The 19,530-nt window shown below is 39.4% G+C and overlaps 1 protein-coding gene across 1 annotated transcript in view; it reads left to right on the forward strand.

The window, feature by feature from the left end:
- RHOJ (ras homolog family member J) overlaps positions 1–12,524 on the forward strand; it is an 84,246-nt gene extending 71,722 nt beyond the window's left edge. Inside the window, exons 3-5 of the mRNA XM_036844655.1 lie at positions 620–784; positions 2,721–2,816; positions 10,136–12,524. Coding sequence (XP_036700550.1) covers positions 620–784; positions 2,721–2,816; positions 10,136–10,282 — 408 coding nt within the window. The 3' untranslated portion in view covers positions 10,283–12,524. The remainder of the gene's footprint in view (positions 1–619; positions 785–2,720; positions 2,817–10,135) is intronic.
- The last annotated feature ends 7,006 nt before the right edge of the window (positions 12,525–19,530 follow it).

The following is a 19,530-nucleotide window of genomic DNA, read 5'->3' on the forward strand; positions in this document are numbered from 1 at the left end:
CTGGCATTTTATTTATTAGGCCACAGTATGGCTTTTAGGTAGATTTAGAAACAAATCCCCAAATTCCCAGCTCTAAACCCTCAGACAATATATTTCTTCAAATACTGTGGTGTATGATTTGGCAACAACTCTTTGCTTTGCATTCGAGTTAGCTTATTCTAAATTAAATTTCAATGCAATTTTTTTAATTATATAAGGAGAGAATTTCTGTGCCTTGGCCAATGACCCACTAATTTAAATCCCTATTCAATACAACACAATTCCCAAGGGACAGGAGAATTGCAATAATTCTTACTGAGTTATACACATTAAATGGATGAACTTCATGGTATGTAAATTACCTCACTAAAGCTATTTTAAAAATTTTTTTTAGGTTTTTTTTTTTTAGTTCATCTTAAACGGAGGCGATTCATAATCTCTATACAGAACAAACAGGTGTTTTCCGGATTGATGGCTCCTTTACTTCTTGTAATATAGGGAACCACCAGATTCCAGGGTCAGGGAAGGAATGGGGTCGAAGGGCACGACGGTGGAATCTTTCCCGTGTCACTCCCTGGAACTGCGTGGCCACACCTCACCCCAGCTGTACAAACGCACAAACTCTTTGCTCTTCCCGCAGGAGGATTACAACCAGCTGAGGCCGCTCTCCTACCCCAACACGGATGTGTTTCTGATCTGCTTCTCCGTCGTAAATCCTGCCTCTTATCACAACGTCCAGGAGGAGTGGGTCCCGGAGCTGAAGGACTGCATGCCTCACGTGCCTTACGTCCTCATAGGGACCCAGGTTCGAAGGCGGGCATGGCAGGGAGGGTCGGTCGGTGGAGGGTTTGTGAAAATGAAAAGACCCTTTCGGCATCTCCTGAACATCCTATTCTATCAAACACTATAGAAGAGTGTCTCAGATACATTAATCCTATGAACAGCCTTTATTAAGGACTGAATGATTATTTAGCCCATGGTTGAAAAGACAATAAAGCTATTTAATATGAAACAGGAAGTTTTGATGTGGCCTTTAAAAATTAATCTCTCCGCTTTTTGCTTTTAAATAACAAAGTAATTTTTTAAATAGACAACCTTCTTCAGTCCTGAGCCAGAGGAATGAGGTGCAGATGTCAATTACACTTATTATGTAATATTTTTTATATCTAAAATCCATGATTCTTTGAAAGTCACAAAATAGGTGTGAATGTCAAAATGACCGCAGCAATCAGAAAAGCTCATTATGACAAAAATTCTTCAGGAACAGCCCTTGAAAAGGAAGACAGAAATTCATTGTTCTCTATTCCCTTTAAGCCCCCGATCTCTCAGATCTTAAAAAAACATTAAAACAGATATATACCAGATAAAGCTGTGATTGTAAAAGGCTTTAAAGTGTTTTGAAAGCTAATAAAGTTCCATAGTTTGAATCTCCAGCAGTAAGCCAGTTGCACAAATGCATTAAAGATTGTTCCAGCTTTTTATAGTTTTAAATAGATTTTGTTCTTTGCTATGTTAAAACCCAAATTACTATCCCAAAGACATATGGAAATGTAATGATACCAAAGAGCTTTATTATCTGTTTCATATGCTGCTGCTTTCTATTTCTCATTTTACATTGTGCTTCACAAAGAGAAATTTTTTAAAAAGTAAAAGAAAGGAAAATGTTTCCTAGAGAGTGTATGGACAGATAATTAATACATCCATAAATCAGAATACAGTTAATGCTTCTGCTCTGAAAGATAATTATTAGTTTGTTTAAATGAGATCTTTTGCCTTAACTCCAGACGATAGTGTCTGACCATCTGGTGGGAAAATATGTGATGGGACATGTAAACATCTTTGTATGATTTGAATCCTTTTTATAACTGGTGGGCACTAAGTTGAAAAATTAAGGCCAAAACAAAAATGCCCACACACACAAATTAGTAAAGCTGAGAAATGTGCTTACGGGACCCTAATATATGAATATATTATTTTTCCTTTAAAACACAAGCCTTTATGTGCCCACATTTACACCCATGTATGTATGCATGTGTTCACACACACAGTGAGATTTTAAAGCAACTTAAATATTTAATTAAATTATCAACCCTAATCCAAACATAGATGCTATTTTCGAAGTAGTTCTGCCTTTGAAAAGATTAATGCTTATTCCTTGAGCAAGCCCTTTGGAAATTCCTTTTTAGGACTTGCCTTCAGAGCCTGCAGCACATTTGTTAGAATATCCTCACAGGTGGCAAATTTTCATCCCTTTGAGGGTGAAGATTTGGTTTGGAAACTGTGCCCCTTCCAAAAAAAAAAAAAAAAAAAAAAAAAAAAAATATATATATATATATATATTCAGAGCCAGGAAATAAACTATTAGATAATGAGTAGTATAACCAGGGATCAAATGAGGCATCACCGTACAGTAGTAAGACTGATTGATTATTTTGTATATCCTATAAGTGGGACCTAGGAATAAACAGGAAATTTCAAAAAACATTTGCAACAGCTACAGAATCATTCGAATCAGCTCCCAGGGTAATAGCTTTGAAGGGGAAACTATAAGGAAAGCCTGGTGTATACACTTACAAAGAACTCACTCTAATTTTTAGACATAATATGGCCATATGTATGTGCTTCCTTAAAGAAAATTCATAGGTGTCAAGGGGAAAAACATCTCTATTATGTCACAGTTTTAAACGTCTGGTGAGGCCTGAAAAAGTAAATAAGTGTATCACATGTGTGTTTTTTGCCAGATTGATCTCCGAGATGACCCCAAAACCTTGGCCCGTTTGCTGTATATGAAAGAGAAACCTCTCACTTATGAGCATGGCGTGAAGCTTGCAAAAGCGGTACCGATTTGAATTTCATTTTAAATGGATGCTGAGAGAAGAGTTTGCTGTATGCTTTGGAATGGAAGAACGACATCGGCTTTTGCTTTAAAACACAATGTGTTCAGAGTCATCTCTCTGCTTTATGCTCTCCCCTCTATTCTCGTCAGGCTGGGAGGGACCATTTGGTTAGCATTCTTGTCAGCCAGCACTGTCTGTTTTTCATTAAGAAACTTGGTGAATTTAAACAGCTGAAGCACTTATTATTTGATTTAGCAACCTCTAAAATTACCCATTTGCCATATTAAGTATGAATAATGGGAATCATTAGATATATATTTGTAAATTTCATTGCTTATTATCCATGTGACTCATTTAAATGACTCCATAAAAGGCATTTTGTGATTTTCCTGGGAGAGACTTCGATTTCCATCTGGCAGGGTTATATTTGTTCAGTATTTCTCACCCTGTAATGAATAGCCACTTAGAGAGGCTGGATTATGTCACAAACAGCATCTTAAAAGAGTAACATAGACCAAAAGGTAACTAGTTGGAGAATCCATGTGGCTATTCGACAGATAATAGCTACTTGCTCACAGCTGGAACAGTTTCCACAGACCTTTCTTCATTCTTAAGAGCTTAACAGTGATTTTGTTGGGCAAATGATTCAGACCAAGTCTTTGTCTCCCATTTACCACCAAGATGCGTACAAAGGCAGACACTAAAATGAACACAAGAGGATGAGGTACCATATGCAAGAGGAGGGTTATAAATCATATTTCCATAACCTCCTCATTGATTTAGTCACAAACCCATCAAGCCCTGCCAGAGGTTTCAGAAATTCCTCTTTTACTTTCTAAAGTAACTAACCCTGCAAATGTATGTCCTGGGGCAGAGTTAGGGGTCCCTCTTTTAAATAGGTCAAGAATAACATTAACTACCAATTCTTTGTGAATAAAAATGCGTGCATTTCTCTTATTAAAACTTTCTTATAGGCAACAAAATTAAGCGATACACTCGAATAGAAATGGGTTAAAGTTATGTTTTATGGATGCAATATATGAGAACATCTTACAAATATTTGAGAAAGTTAATGCTTCCTACCTCTATGGATAGTAATGTCAGAACCAGCAGTGTGAGCCACCCATTGTGTTCTCACTAAGCACTTTACAAGCTCTGTCTATTTCAGCCTCATGCTCACCCTCAGGCACATAGTCCTGGTCTCCTCTTACAGGTGAGGGAACAGAATCTTAGGGAGATGAACACGTTTGATTCATACAGCTGATAATAACACAATAAAACAACTCTAAGCCAGCTCTGTGGACGTCATCCCCATGCACCTGACCTTGTGTAAACTCTCCTCCAGCCATTTGTTTTTCCTCCTATAAGATGGGCATACATCTACAGGTTCTTCTACCTTTTCTTCACACATCCAGCTTCCATTCTCTCCCTAAGGTACATAAATATATAGCTCCATAAATGATTGTATGTGATTCCCAGCTAGGCATTTTTCACAAAAAGGAGGTCCCGGAAGCCTCCTTTTTGCAGGAGCTTGTTTTCTGTGTCTCTTGCTTCTGGCCTCTCTCCCACCACCATCCTGTCAGTGTCCTAGACTGACTTCTCATTTGGGAAGTCGTTTTTTCCCTCTGAGAAGTTGTTCCAAAGCCTCCCATCTCATTTCATATTTATTTTAGGAACAATGGCTGAGTTCACCACTTCATTGCCTTTTGCCAGTTTCTCCTAGCAACTGCTCTCAGATACTGAGAGAATCATGTTTAGCTAACAAAATCCAATTTAGAAGAAAACCAAGCAAGAGTTTAACTTGTTTCATCACAATTCGTGTAATTATAGAGATGCTTTAAGTTTCTCTGCTCCCTGACTTTCCTGTCAAGTAGTTTATAATAACAGCTAACATTTATGGAGTGTTTGCAGTGGGCTGGGTTTCATGCCAAGCGCTTTACATGCTTTGTCTTAATTAATCCTCACAGCAACCCCCTGAGGTGTATATATTATTACCTCCACTTTCCTAGAGGAAACTGAGGCTCAGAGAGACTAAAGTCACAACACTTGAAAGTGGCAGAGCCAGGATATGAAACTGTGCTTTAACTACCATGCTCTTCTGCTTCCCTCCTATAATCTGAAAAGAAACCCTTAGGTTTGGGGCTTCTTTGTTTACAGACTGAAGCCCCATATTTAATGTGTATATTCTCCCCATAGCTTAAAGGCTTTGCAAGTTCAGATTTTTTTATATCTTTTTGTTCAGTACTTTTCAATTTCCAAAACATTTTTTATCTATCATCTCTTTTTGGACTCAAAGGACATTTTATTTATAAAGGACATTTTCATATTGTATATATTTCCAGTTCTTTACACTCCAAAGTCAACTACATTTACATAAATGTTTTATATCAATTTATAATAAATATTCATTGTTATCCCTTTACTTGTTTTATCCTCCCTCTTCCCTTCATTATTCTGTTTTTTAATCTTCAGCCTACTTTTCCCATGCTTTTCTCATTTGTGTATGTCCATACTGCCACTGGACTTATTTGGCAATAACTGATACCTAATATATGTCACTTTAGCTCTAAGATGATACTTTTGTGCATTCTCTTTCCCAATTCCATTGGATACAACCTAAACATGATTTTCTAAGCTCAGACTTCCTGAGGTATTTCTTGATAAAACACCTGACCATCTTCTTTCCTTTTTTGGTCTTTGGCCTCTTTTGGGCCTCTCCTGCCATCTTCTTCACCCTGTGCCTTTTTTATTGCTGTTCTCACTCTTTGTCTTAGCACCTGTTTCCCCCTGGATTTTTAACTTGCACCAGTGGGGTTTAAAGCAGCAAAACTGCAGCAAAAATCCTGTCATCAATGCTCATGGAGTCTTTAGTACCCTCCCCCTGACTGCAAGAGTCACCATTACCTTCCTTGTTTTGTGTGCCGGCCATTTCCTCTTTCTCCCATGGTCATTAGAAATCAGTCACTTCACCGCTAGGGTCTGGGCTACAGAGGTGAGAGAGAGAGATAGCCCCTGCCCTCAAGAAACCCACAGGCCAGAAGATGAGAGAGATAGACAAACAAAAGTACACCAACTGAACAAATACAACAGAAAGGTACACAAAGGGCTGAGGTAACAGAAAGGAGAGAGTGATGGACACATTCAGGGGAGGAGGACTCAGAGACGATTTCTTGGAGTAGTTGAGAACTGAGCCAGGTTTAGAGGATAGGAACAAGTTTGTCAAGTGGACAAATTTAGGGGACTGGGGAGACGAAATTCCAGATAAGGAGACCAATACATGCAAGTAATGGGCCAAATTTCACCCACAAATGTTTTGATCAACCCACACAGGTATTTTTGATGTGATTTAGTGGTCAACATTGAACAATTTGGAAACTTTATGTAAATATACACATTTCTAGCTTCTTTAAAAAAATCAGTACATCCGGCAGCACTATCCAGCATTTCCTCATCAACTGCAACTTTTCAACAGTCTTTTAAGCAATGTATATACCCTTCAGTAAGCCATAGTCCCCACCACTCCATAATAACCTACACTCAAGCAGTGCCCTCACATTATCCACCCTTGCATTGGCAAATTCTGCCAGTTCTTGAAAGAAACATCAGCAGCAAATGCATGCAGCCTGGAAACCCTTCTCCTCTTTCAGCAATTTGGTCATAATGTTGATTTGTTGAGATGGAAATTCTCTCACAAGCTATTTGGCTCCTTTTCCTTTGCTTGGCTCTCAAGTTGCCCTCTCGCTGCATGTACCCTTCCTAGTTCTTAAATAAGAAATAAGGAACTTCTCTGCTATTAGCCATTCCTTAAGATACAAGCCCACTCTGTTCATTCTACTGACATGTCTCCTCTCCATTTACAGGAACTGCCTTACTTTTCCTTCTCTTCTTCTCTCACTACTGTCACTCAGCCCATAACAGCATCTCCATTTGTTCGTTAGTTTTGCTCTTTCAAACATATTTCTTTACACTTGCTAGAGAGAGCACAAGAGACTGGTTAAGACCCTGGCTCAAGAGACAGACAAATTCAAATCTCTGCCATTTTCTTAGTTGTGTGGCCTTAGAGAGGTTACCTAACCTCTCTGGACATCAGTTATCTGAGCTGCAAAGGAGAATGGTGATAGACTTACCTCCCGATTGAATGAGTCAATGTACCATGAGATCTAGCTCAGCAAGCTAGAGTTGTTGAAACTGTGTCCTCTCAGACACGTCTGCAGCTGGGAAGACCTCTCCACCTTTATTCTTTCCAGTTATACCTTATCTTGTTCTAGAACGTGTCCCACCTCCATGAGGACCATCTGGAAGAAATACTAGGTTTTCTTCCACTTGATTGGTCATTGTGAATTTGTTTGCCTGTTTTCTAATTTCTTCTTGTCAGACTCAAAATGTTCTCTACACCTCTGAAAAATTTCCCAGCATCTGAGACAATAAGTTTTAGCTTTTATAAAGTTAGCAGGGAAGTGTTCTCTCAGTTTACATTTCTCAATCTTTAGTTTGTTCTTGAAAACACATCATTTTGGTAAAGCATGTCCCAGATTGCTAGCATGTGTATCTAAACAAAGATCTGTGAATCCTGAGCGCTTACAGATGGGTTCTAAATATTTGACTGTGTAGATCACTTTGCTCCAAAAGGCAGATGAAGTTGCTGCTGTAAGAGAGGTTGTATTTCCTTGGGATGGTTTTCCATTTTGCATCTTTGAGGGCACACATTTTTTCTTCAGCAGTCCCTATAACATGGCTGCGCCTTTTCCCTGAACCTGAATAAATTCTCCTCTCTGACCCTCAGACCCCTTGAGCCATGGTTAACAATACTCATCTCACAACTGGGTTCTGGTTCTCACACATATTTCCCAAATCACACCCAAAATCTGTTTGCTACTTTTCCTGGAACTATCAGTACAAAATAATGTTATATTAACCCAGTTATACAATAATGCCTTGATCTGCTGTTTCATTACCTTCAGAAATGTCTGAATTGGGAAAGACAAGTTTGGACTCCTCCTGCACCATCAAAAGACAAACTCTGACACGCTGTCAGCAGCACTGTGGGATGGGGGGTGAGGGGGTGGGGAGAGGGGACAGGAGGAGGAGAGAGTGTGCTTGCCCGTCTTGCAGGACCAGACAGTCCAGAACTCCACGTGTGAGCCCAGAGCAGCCCAGCTCTCCTGTAATTTCCAGAATCAACTGAGGCTTGTGATCATTAGTGGGGAGGTATTCCGGATGGAACAGCCCCACAGTGCTTTCTGTGTATTTTTTCAGGATGACTGACAAGAGCCAGCACATTACAAGCACTCATTCAGTTGACACATTCACTAGATTAGTGTGCTTTTCACATGTGTTCGTATCGAATACCGAACACAATCCCAAAATGTGACAGATGACATTTCAGAACATTATTAGGAAAAATTTCTCTATCCTTTATCCCTCTCTTGCATTCAATTGTTTTTAATTATATTAAAAAGCCATATTCTAATCCAGACCATGGTCAAAACGAAACCATAAAATAAGTTATCAATATCTAACATCTTTTCTTTGAGTATTTTCCTTTGGCTCATACAGTAACCATTAACCATACAGGAAAAAAGCAAGTGCATAATATCTGGATGCCACCAGAACAGTTTTACCTCATGCTTAGCTTTCTTATCTGTGGACTTTCAAACAGGTAGGCAGCTTCATTTCATTAACTGTCAGCTTGACCAGCTTCTTGCAGTGTTGAGTGATGAGGGTCACAGTTTCCGTCATGGAACTAGGAAAATAACACACATCAAGTGACCCAGATGCTAGGTCTAGATCATTTACTTTCTAGTTGGATGTCCTTAAACAGTACATTTCACCTTCTGGGGCTGTTCCCACTCTATTCTAAGCTAAGTCACCAGTCCCTTTAATCCACACATTACAAACTGGCTGGTTGCTGCCAAAGACATCCCACATCAGCAGCTTGCTTGGACCACAGAGTGTTTTTAAATTGGTAAATATTAACTAAAATCCAAATGTCCAAGTCCTCTTGAAAAATACAAAGATGGCAGTGATGAACCAACGTTCCTGCCTGGCAGCAGTTGCCTAAGCCAAATAGACTACCAGCTCTGGAGAGGGTGTTTACTTCACAGGCCGCCACAGACTCTACCTCTTCCTGTTGTCTGGCACCAGCGCTGCTTTACTCAGTTACATAAGCTACTGGCCCTAATCGGCATGTGATTTTGCTACCCTGTTTTAGTCATTTATCTGTTGTTGGTTTCCAGGAGCTCACCATCCAGCCATCCTCTTCTGAGTACACTGTAATTTTTCAAAGTTATTCTTATAATGTAAAGCATACAATAGAAGCATTTATCCAGATATCCTTAATATTAAAAGGTCCACATCAAACTCTTAGCTCATATTGAGCTTGGGAGCAATTAAAACCCCGGGTCTCCCTCACATGAATTATCTCATGAAGTTGACTGCCAACTTCTGGTCTGCTCTACCCTGCAATTTTTATAATGAGAATCTATGGCTCTGGCCTGAATTTTTATATTTCTAATAGGGATCTTGTGATTATCAAATACATCATAATATGAAATCATCAAAAGCTTTGAAACAAAGCCCTAAGCAAGCACAAAATATTTCCTCATTTAAATACACATAGGCTGTATACTGACAAGGAGGATGTCTGTGTCAGTAAATGCATTTTATGATTTTTATTTTTAGTGTTTTGGAGTTTAACTGCTTAAAGATATGCCTTTTAATGTATCTTAAAACTGAATAATATGACCAATCAGATATTACTTGCTGAGAGATACCTTGTCAGAAGAGCATTTTAATCAAGAATGACCTATAAAACCATATCACCCACTCTCTTTCTATGTGCTTTATTAACCAAGTTGACACCTTGCCCTACTATATACAGAAGGGAATATGTTTCGCTTGCACCAGATTTACATGTTCTGCATACAAATGAGAAGGTACTAAAAACAACATCATGTACCCTGTTGTTCACAATATATATTTAAACCATATCACTGGTTTGAATCCTCTCTTAATTTTTATATTTTTTATATTCTTATATTTAGGAATAAATGGTTATGGATCACTTTCAGAATCTGTTGCTTATCAAAAGCAATCCACAATCATTTATTATTAATATCAGAAAGCAAAAAAATATAAAAATACCAAAAATCAGGATAGCAGATGCAAATTGAAATGCAGAAGAAAAAGACATGATCCAAACCATCCCCCAGGCTGTTTGTGAGACAAGCAGCAGCAGCACTTGGCTGTGCAGAGGGCAGACACCACTGTGCTTTTCTCTCTTTTTCTCCTCTCATGCCTTTCTCTCTTGTGTGTTTAAGATTGGAGCACAGTGCTACTTGGAATGCTCGGCCCTGACTCAGAAAGGTCTCAAAGCCGTTTTTGATGAAGCGATCCTCACCATTTTCCATCCCAAGAAAAAGAAGAAACACTGCTCCAAGTGTCACAGCTGCTGTTTAATTATCTGAGGTAGCTTGAGACCCACCTCCACCGCATCTAAGGGTAAGAATGGCAGCCAACCTCCGAGACCCAGCTCAAGCCAAAAGGAGGGCATGACCAGAGAGGAAGTCCCTGACACAGAGGCTTGCTCCTCTGCCCTGTGAGCCCTCCCAAACACGGCACACTATCAGCCAACTGCCACATCCTCCCTACCAGCCAGAAGCACCCACGTTGCACACTCTACGGGAATGCTGAGCCCGGATTGCAGCCCGTGCCACTGCTGACCACGTAGGAAACAAAGTCAAAGGCCATCTTGCATTTTTCACCGCCCCCTCCAAGAACATGAAGCTGATAGGAAATCACCACGGGAAAAACGAAAAAAGAACTCGGTTCCTGTATTGGTGGCCTTACTTGATATCTTTTACAAAACATGGGAATACAATACTAACCTTTTTTTTTTTTCTGAATCTGCTCTTCTACTATGTGTCTTACATTCATTTGTATTATTTTAAGAAATTTACTAATTTACCAGTTTACTCAGGCCTTATAAATCCACACCAAATTAGCCTAAAGACAAAGGGTTTTATATCCATTCCTATTTCAGCATGTTTCTACCAAAGCTATTAAAACCAACACGTACCTCTGAGCGCCTGACTATAAGGAGATACAAGAAAATGTTGAAACTTTTGGAAATATATGGAGCCATAATTTTTGAAACTGATTGAAAGAAAACACCATCTGAATTATTGCAGGTCCACATTTTTTGCCTAAGATTCACCCCAGATATGCTTCCGTTGATAGGTAGCCTTATTTTTTCCACATTATATTGTGATGGAAAATTGCAAATGAACTGTGTTTAAGAAAGTAGTATTTCTGCTTTTCAGTCAAACTGATTGGGGAGAGAATGTGGCAGGCCTATATTTTAAAAGATTCTTTATTCAGCAAAGTGAACTTTCCTGCTCCCTCCCTTCCCCATTGCATGCCCCTTTCCTTTCTTGATTTCACACTCTCTCCCAAGCCCAATAATAACTTTATTCCAAAGAAGGATCGGGCCATGGGGCGTGAAAAAGTTAAGTGTTTAAAAGTCCCCAAAGCTTAAGCAAAGTGCCTCAATTTTCCCTCTCACTTCAACTGAAAGTGCTTCTCTCCTTGTCCATGGGAGCTCCCATTCTTTTTAAATGATATTTTCCAAGTACAACTGGTACTAAAATATTGCCCCTCCCTATTTCCTGTACTCATTGTCCCAAATGTGTATTTCAGGGCTAGATCCATGGGTACCAAGCTCTGGATCCCCTGCTTCCAAAATGATATGCTCCATGGAACAGGGACTTTGGCCTTGGGGAAGTGACTCTTCCAAACATCCAGGGATTCTTGTATCACAGAGTGAGTTATTTCCTAGCTTTTAATTAGAGACTGTGAAGGCTTCTAATTAGTCTTATTTGCTTACAGTTACTCTGGAAACACCCAGGTAGGCACTTTATTTTTTATTTCAATTGCATAAGCAGAGTGCCTCTTTGCAGCATGAAATTACACAAATTTTAGTTTAAGAATTTCCAGATTCACACTCCTGTTGGAAAAATCCAGTTTTCCCAGTTCCTTCTGCTCCTGGAGGAAGCACATTAAAAAAGAAGTGTATGGTGTGGGTCTTCTCTGTTAAGACCTTCCATGAAACCCCCTCAGTTTTGGGGGTTTTGTTTGTTTGTTTAGAATTTTTGAAATGTGCTTTCCCTACTACATTTCAAGTTTTATTTCCCTTCTCCCCTATCTAGTTGCTAAACATTTTCTTGAACACACACACACATCCCCCAACCTAAAAGAAAACGGGAGTTTTGTAAGTCAAAGCTTGACATTTAGAGAAAACAATGACTTTCTCTCTTTGTAAATGGAAATCAACCATGTATAAACTGTAACTCTGCAGAGGTTATGAATTCATCCTTTACAAACAATAATGAGCATTTAGCCCTATAATAAATGAAGTGCCGTTAGCTGGTTTTGTTACGTTATTGTGTGGTCGTGTCTTGCTAAAGAGCCACTCCTCACATCTCATTGATGTGGATGAAAAATTGAGAGCAGTATGTTTGCTCGGCCAAGGAGAATTTTCCAGATGTGTGCACTCAACAGGCGAACGGTTCCCCAAGCCATCACCTCCCTAATGGACCACAGGGATTAACTTGTTCATAGTGGGAGATCTCTCTCTCACCGGGAACCAGAACCTGGAGAGAGACTGTTAGTGTCTGTGTGGCGCACAGGCTCTTAGCAGGCTTATGAGCTAATTGTTGAATAAAATAATGAAGAACAAAGCAACCTAAATGTGTTAATGTCATTCCACCAAATTAATCATGTATTCCCTGTTTCATGGCGATTGGTAGTTCATTTCACTTAAAAAAAAAATGTTTTCTGCCATAAGATTGAATAAAACTATATTCTGAAACCAAAGATAAAAAGACATAGAAATCTCAACAAGGATCCTTTAAAGGTCTACACTATCTTCCAAAGTAAAGAAAGGGCAGGTGATCTCCATTGGAGGGTAGAGTCTTAACTTTTCAGAGATAGAAGAAGCTATAGTCCAATCCCTTCATTGTACAGATGAGAAAACTCAAGCCCAGATGAGTTAAAAGAGATGTGTTGCAACAAAGCTGGGACAGATCTCAGCTTTTCTGCTTCCCATCCAGTGCCCTTCAACTCCATACTATAATCTATTCATTATCAGCATATTAAGTTGGAGTTTTGTAGGAGTATTACCCGAGTTATATCTATTTATCCTATAGATCCTAGCCACATTTCAAACACATGGCATGGGCCACTAGAATAAGATAATCCATCAAACTAGTAATAACCTAGAGACAAGAATCTGATCTACGTGCTAATATGCCTGGAATCCGGAATATACAATGTAATGTAATCTCAATCTAATGGCTTAATCAAGTAGCTAGTTTGACAGATTTTTTTTTTTTTTCAGTCAGATGGTGGGTTGTTTGGTAGAATTAATAGACTCCTTTGGAAACACAAAAGGACTAAGACACAAGTCAGAGCTGTGTTAACAGGAAAATTCTGGGCTGCTTTCTGCCAAGTAAATTTATATTCAAAGAGCAATTACTGAATGCAGTAACTACATCCACCCTAAACCAGGCAGCACTAAACTGGGAAATCAAAAACTGAGTCATACACATATGAGAGGATGAGAGATTTGGTCCTGAGACTTTAATAAAAATATGTTTGATCATGACATGTAAAGAACCATTTGAAAGATTTCCGGTCTATAAGAGAGGTACCGGATGAAGTGGCTGTAAACATACACAACTTTCATAGAACACCAGTAAGGAAATAATATTCAAACGGTAGTAAAGAGGCAGTCACAACCACATTCACAATTCCAGGAGAAAATTTTAAAAAGTTAGCCCAGAATTTGAAGCCAACAAAAATATCATTAGGAGTGTTGGTTCCTATGAGCAATAACCACGCAAAGTAGAGAGTCTTCAAGAAGAAATATTTGATTTGAGGTCAGCCTTAAAGAAGCAGTATTGCATTCATAAAGGCAAACTCATCCATAAGACCAAAGTGATGGAAGATTAAAAATCAAGGTTTAACTTTAAAGGAATGTTTGACACCATGCTGGAGATGATTAACCATTTATGTCTTCATTTTTAAATCTACCCCTATGTTTAGAGGCCAGAATGCAAAATGTGCATTCTCTTCAACAGAGAGAACCCCAGGTCACCAGCTATTCTCGTGAGTCATTGAGTATAATGACTCAAGTACAAATAAGGAAACTCAAGAAAACATTTTCATTTCAAGGACCATTAGAAACAGAAAAAAAAAAAGAGAGAGAAGGTCAGGGAAACCGAATTTCTTGCAAAGGAAGTTAGGTACTTTTAAACAGGAAACATTTAGAGAATGGAGAAAAAAGCTATAACCAAATACAAGGCAAAAACACATAGCTGACAATTCTCCCAGGGAATTGCTAACCTCTGACTGGTCTCTAGAGGCATAGGGAAGAAAGCAGGACCATTCACATGAAGAGCATTCCATGTTTCTGGGTATCTAAGCAGAGTCAGCCAACAGAGTTAATCGTGTGATAATCCTAGATAATTCCACCTCGTGATTCATTAAAAATGGATGAAATGCTGGACAGTGCTCTTTGAGTCTTAAATAGCAGTGCAGGTCATCCCCCTCACACCTTCTCTGCCAATATGGAGCAGGCAGTCAAGGGAAACTTACTGAGAAATATGAGTGAATAAATTATTTTGAAAGTTTCCTTGAGAATGAATGTGACTTAAAACCTGCAAAGGATGACTGTGGGATATCTGGAAAGACAGTTACTTGTATGAAGGATATTTATTTATCTTGGCAGAATATCTCTAATTGCATTGAAAATGCACAACAGCATTACCTTCCTAAAATTAAAACATCTCTAAACTGCAAAACAAAATAAAATAAAATGTACAACAGCAATAACGGAGTACCAAAATATGAGATAAAGCAACAATTCATGGTGTTTCCATGGTCAACAAAGACCAGAAGGGAAATTAAAGCTCCAAGCTCTACGCAGAGGCGCATCAGGCATTAAAGGCTCAGCCCTGCTCTTTGGAGGTCTCTTGGGGTTAGGACAGGAATGAGTCAAGGAGGGTTTGGCTCATCTGCGAATTCGGAGGGTGCAAGTTCAGTAACAGTTCTTGGCTTTTAACTTCCACTACAGGAAATTAGAGGAAAAGCTGCATGATTAATCTTGGTCACAATCTATGTTTTTTTTCTCCTTAGGGAATATTATGTTAAAATCCAGAGTCATTTTGTGCATGTTTTAAACATGTTCTACCCTGGTAATTTCATTTTATTCTGAGTTCTGCAGTGACTCAGAAACTTCATGATACTGTAGCTGGTGTGATTTTGTTGTATTTTCAGCCATGTCCTCCAAGCCTCCCAGTATATGCAGTTATCTTTGATGAACAGGACCTGATCAATGTTTCAGGGGATGTGATTCCTGGGGTAATCTGAGGAGAGGGTCCATAAGGCCCAGAGCTGAGTCTCACCTAGAAGCCATAGTAGCACACTTCACCTCCCAGAGACCCTGAACAAGGCAGCCTTTTGAGTTTATGTTAATTCTTTGAGAAAAAATAGAAACTCTTTCATGGCAGGGTGGTATGTTTAGGGTAGCTTTGTAAATATGCACCTAAAATTATCACCACCTGCTCTTTCTTAAATCAATTTTTGTAAGCAATCGGATTTTTTCGGGTAGAGGGGCTGTGGGCAGAAGCCTAATGAATTCTGCATTCTCCTCGTCACCTGGTTTAAATTGCTTTTTACTCTGAGTACACAGTAATTGCTGTTTAAGTACATCTCAGCAGAGTTTTATCCCAATGGAAATGGTCCACACTCCTCCCCATGTAATCTCTACAGAGGAAATGATAGACAAGGGGAGAATGGCTGACCTGCTCATGGATTGACTTTCTTACAATCTGCTTCTTATGTATTCTGTGTATACTTTTCATAATTAATGGAATATTATTTCATGTACTCTAACCTTGCAGTTTATCTTGTGCCATGTACTTTTAATTCATTTAACAGTCTTTTTTTCCTACTGTCATTTCTGGGTTATCTGAGGGTGTCCCTACCAGCCACTCAAGAAAACTGCCTTCCCCAGGCCTCTGTTAGAATGGGAAATTTGCTACTCAAAGTGTAGTCTGGGAACTAATAGGATGGGCACTACCCGAGAGATAGTTAGGACTATAGAATCTCAGCCCCAGGCCAGACCTACTGAATCTGAAGCTGTATTTTAATAAGACCCCCAGGTGATTTATGTGCACATTAAAATTTGAGAATACTGGCCTATGAGACAACAAAAAGTTTATCATCAGTCTTTACACCCAAATATGTAGCTGCCAAGATGATGAAACCACCAGCTTCGCCTGTCTCTCTGATGCTACCTATTGGGTATTCCTTAGGCTAATATTTGAGCTGTTTACATTTACTGGATGAATAAACAGGCTTTCAGGAGTCCTTTCTTTTACTTGTCATGTGCTTCCCAGCTGCAGAAACAGCATATTTTGGAATCAAAAGCAGAAAAGCAGCATCTGGTTTGAAAGATCTGATAAATCTAAAGTACTTCTTTTCTGAAAGTCTTTCTGGTGTTTCTAAGGGAGAGAAAAAATGCCCTCCAAAATTATTTTCCATGAAGAAATAAGAAAGAGACCAGTGTCCAGACTGAGGCACTGCAGCCCCCGCCTCTGCAGGAGACCCTCCAAAACCAGCAGCCTCCAATCATCCAGTCACCTAACTTTGATAATTCAGGCAATCTGCAAAAGAAGCTTGTGCCCTTTGTCACAATATTAAACTCCTACCTAGCCCACAAGTCGGAGAAGATGAAAGAGGGAAGCTGGATGGGAGCTGACGGAGTTGTCTCCTCAATGACTGCCCCAAAACTACAGGTTCCCCAACCACGGATAGAACCCACACCCCCTGCAGTTGCAGCGCAGAGTCTTAACAACGGGACCAGCAGGGAATTCCCCCGATTTACAATTTCATAGGATAGTAGGGGTCATGTGGCTGACATGGTCTTGGTGCTCCAGCCAGGTGTCAGGCAGGTGCCTCTGAGGTGGGAGAGCCGAGTTCAGGACATTGGTCCACCAGAGACCTCCCAGCTCCATGTAATATCAAACGGCGAAAGCTCTCCCAGAGATCTCCATCTCAACGCAAAGATCCAGCTGCACTCAACAACCAGTAAGCTACAGTGCTGGACACCCTATGCCAGTCAACTAGCAAGACAGGAACACAACCCCACCCATTAACAGAGAGGCTGCCTAAAATCATAATAATCATAATAAGGTCACAGACACCACAAACACACCACCAGATGCGGTCCTGCCCACCAGAAAGACAAGATCCAGCCTCATCCACCAGAACACAGGCACTAGTCCCCTCCACCAGGAAGCCTACAAACCCACTGAACCAACCTTAGCCACTGGGGGCAGACACCAAAAACAACGGGAACTATGAACCTGCAGCCTGCGAAAAGGAGATCTAAAACACAGTAAGTCAAGCAAAATGAGAAGACAGAGAAACACACAGCAGATGAAGGAGCAAGGCAAAAACCCACCACACCTAACAAATGAAGAGGAAATAGGCAGTCTACCTGAAAAAGAATTCAGAGTAATGATAGTAAAGATAATCCAAAATCTTGGAAATAGAATGGAGAAAATACAAGAAATGCTTAACAAGGACGTAGAAGAACTAAAGAGCAAACAAACACTGATGAACAACACAATAAATGAAATTTAAAACTCTCTAGAAGGAATTAATAGCAGAATAACTGAGACAGAAGAACGGATAAGGGGCCTGGAAGATAAAATAGTGGAAATAACTACTGCAGAGCAGAATAAAGAAAGAAGATTGAAAAGCATTGAGGTCAGTCTCAGAGACCTCTGGGACAACATTAAACACACCAACATTCGAATTATAGGGGTCCCAGAAGAAGAAGAGAAAAAGAAAGGGACTGAGAAAACATTTGAAGAGATTATAGTTGAAAACTTCTATAGGAAAGAAAATAGTCAATCAAGTCCAGGAAGCACAGAGAGTCCCATGCAGGATAAATCCAAGGAGAACCATGCCAAGACACATATTAATCAAACTATCAAAAATGAAATACAAGGAAAAAATATTAAAAGCAGCAAGGGAAAAACAACAAATAGCATACAACGGAATCCCAATAAGGAAAAGAGCTGATCTTTCAGCAGAAACTCTGCAAGCCAGAAGGGAGTGGCAAGGCATATTTAAAGTGATGAAAGGGGAAATACTACAAACAAGATTACTCTACCCAGCAAGAATCTCATTCAGATTTGATGGAGAAATTAAAACCTTTACACACAAGCAAAAGCTAAGAGAATTCAGCACCACCAAACCAGCTTTACAACAAATGCTAAAGGAACTTCTCTAGGCAGGAAACACAAGAGAAGGAAAAGACCTACAATAACAAACCCCAAACAATTAAGAAAATGGTAATAGGAACATACATGTCGATAATCACCTTAAATGTAAATGGATTACATGCTCCAACCAAAAGACATAGACTGGCTTAATGGATACAAAAACAAGACCTGTGGGCTTCCCTTGTGGCTCAGTGGTTAAGAATCCACCTGCCAATGCAGGAGACGTGGGTTCAAGCCCTGGTCCGGGAAGATCCCACATGCCACGGAGCAACTAAGCCAATGCGCCACAACTACTGAGCCCACGTGCCACAACTACTGAAGCCGTGCACCTAGAGCCCATGTTCTGCAACAAGAGAAGCCACTGCAATGAGAAGCCTGCATACCGCAACAAAGAGTAGCCACCATTCACAACAGCAAAGACCCAATGCAGCCAAAAATTAATTAATTAATTTTTTTAAAAAAAGAAGACCCATATATGCTGTCTACAAGAGGCCCACTTCAGACCTAGGGACACATACAGACTGAATGTGAGGGGATGGGAAAAGATATTCCGTGCAAATGGAAATCAAAAGAAAATGGAGTAGCAATTCTCATATCAGGCAAAATAGACTTTAAAATAAAGACTCTTACAAGAGACAAAGAAGGACACTATATAATGATCAAGGGATCAATCCAAGAAGATATAACAATTGTAAATATTTATGCACCTAACATAGGAGCACCTCAATACATAAGGCAAATGCTAACAGCCATAAAAGGGGAAATAAACACTAACACAATCATAGTACGGGACCTTAACACCCAACTTTCACCAATGGACAGATCATCCAAAATGAAAATAAATAAGGAATCACAAGCTTTAAATGATACATTAAACAAGATGGACTTAATTGATACTTATAGGACATTCCATCCAAAAACAAAAGAATACACTTTCTTCTCAAATGCTCATGGAACATTCTCCAGGATAGATCATATCTTGGGACACAAATCAATCCTTGGTAAATTTAAGAAAATTGAAATTGTATCAAGTATCTTTTCCGACCACAACGCTATGAGGCTAGGTATCAATTACAGGAAAAAATCTGTAAGAAATACAAACACATGGAGGCTAAACAACACACTACTTAATAACCAAGAGATCACTGAAGAAATCAAAGAGGAAATCAAAAAATACCTAGAAACAAATGACAATGAAAACACAACAACCCAAAACCTATGGGATGCAGCAAAAGCAGTTCTAAGAGGGAAGTTTATAGCAATACAATCCTACCTCAAGCAACAAGAAACACCTCAAATAAACAACCTAACCTTACACCTAAAGCAATTAGAGAAAGAAGAACAAAAAAACCCCAAAG

This window comes from Balaenoptera musculus, chromosome 2 (assembly GCF_009873245.2).
Source record: "Balaenoptera musculus isolate JJ_BM4_2016_0621 chromosome 2, mBalMus1.pri.v3, whole genome shotgun sequence".
NCBI lineage: Eukaryota > Metazoa > Chordata > Mammalia > Artiodactyla > Balaenopteridae > Balaenoptera > Balaenoptera musculus.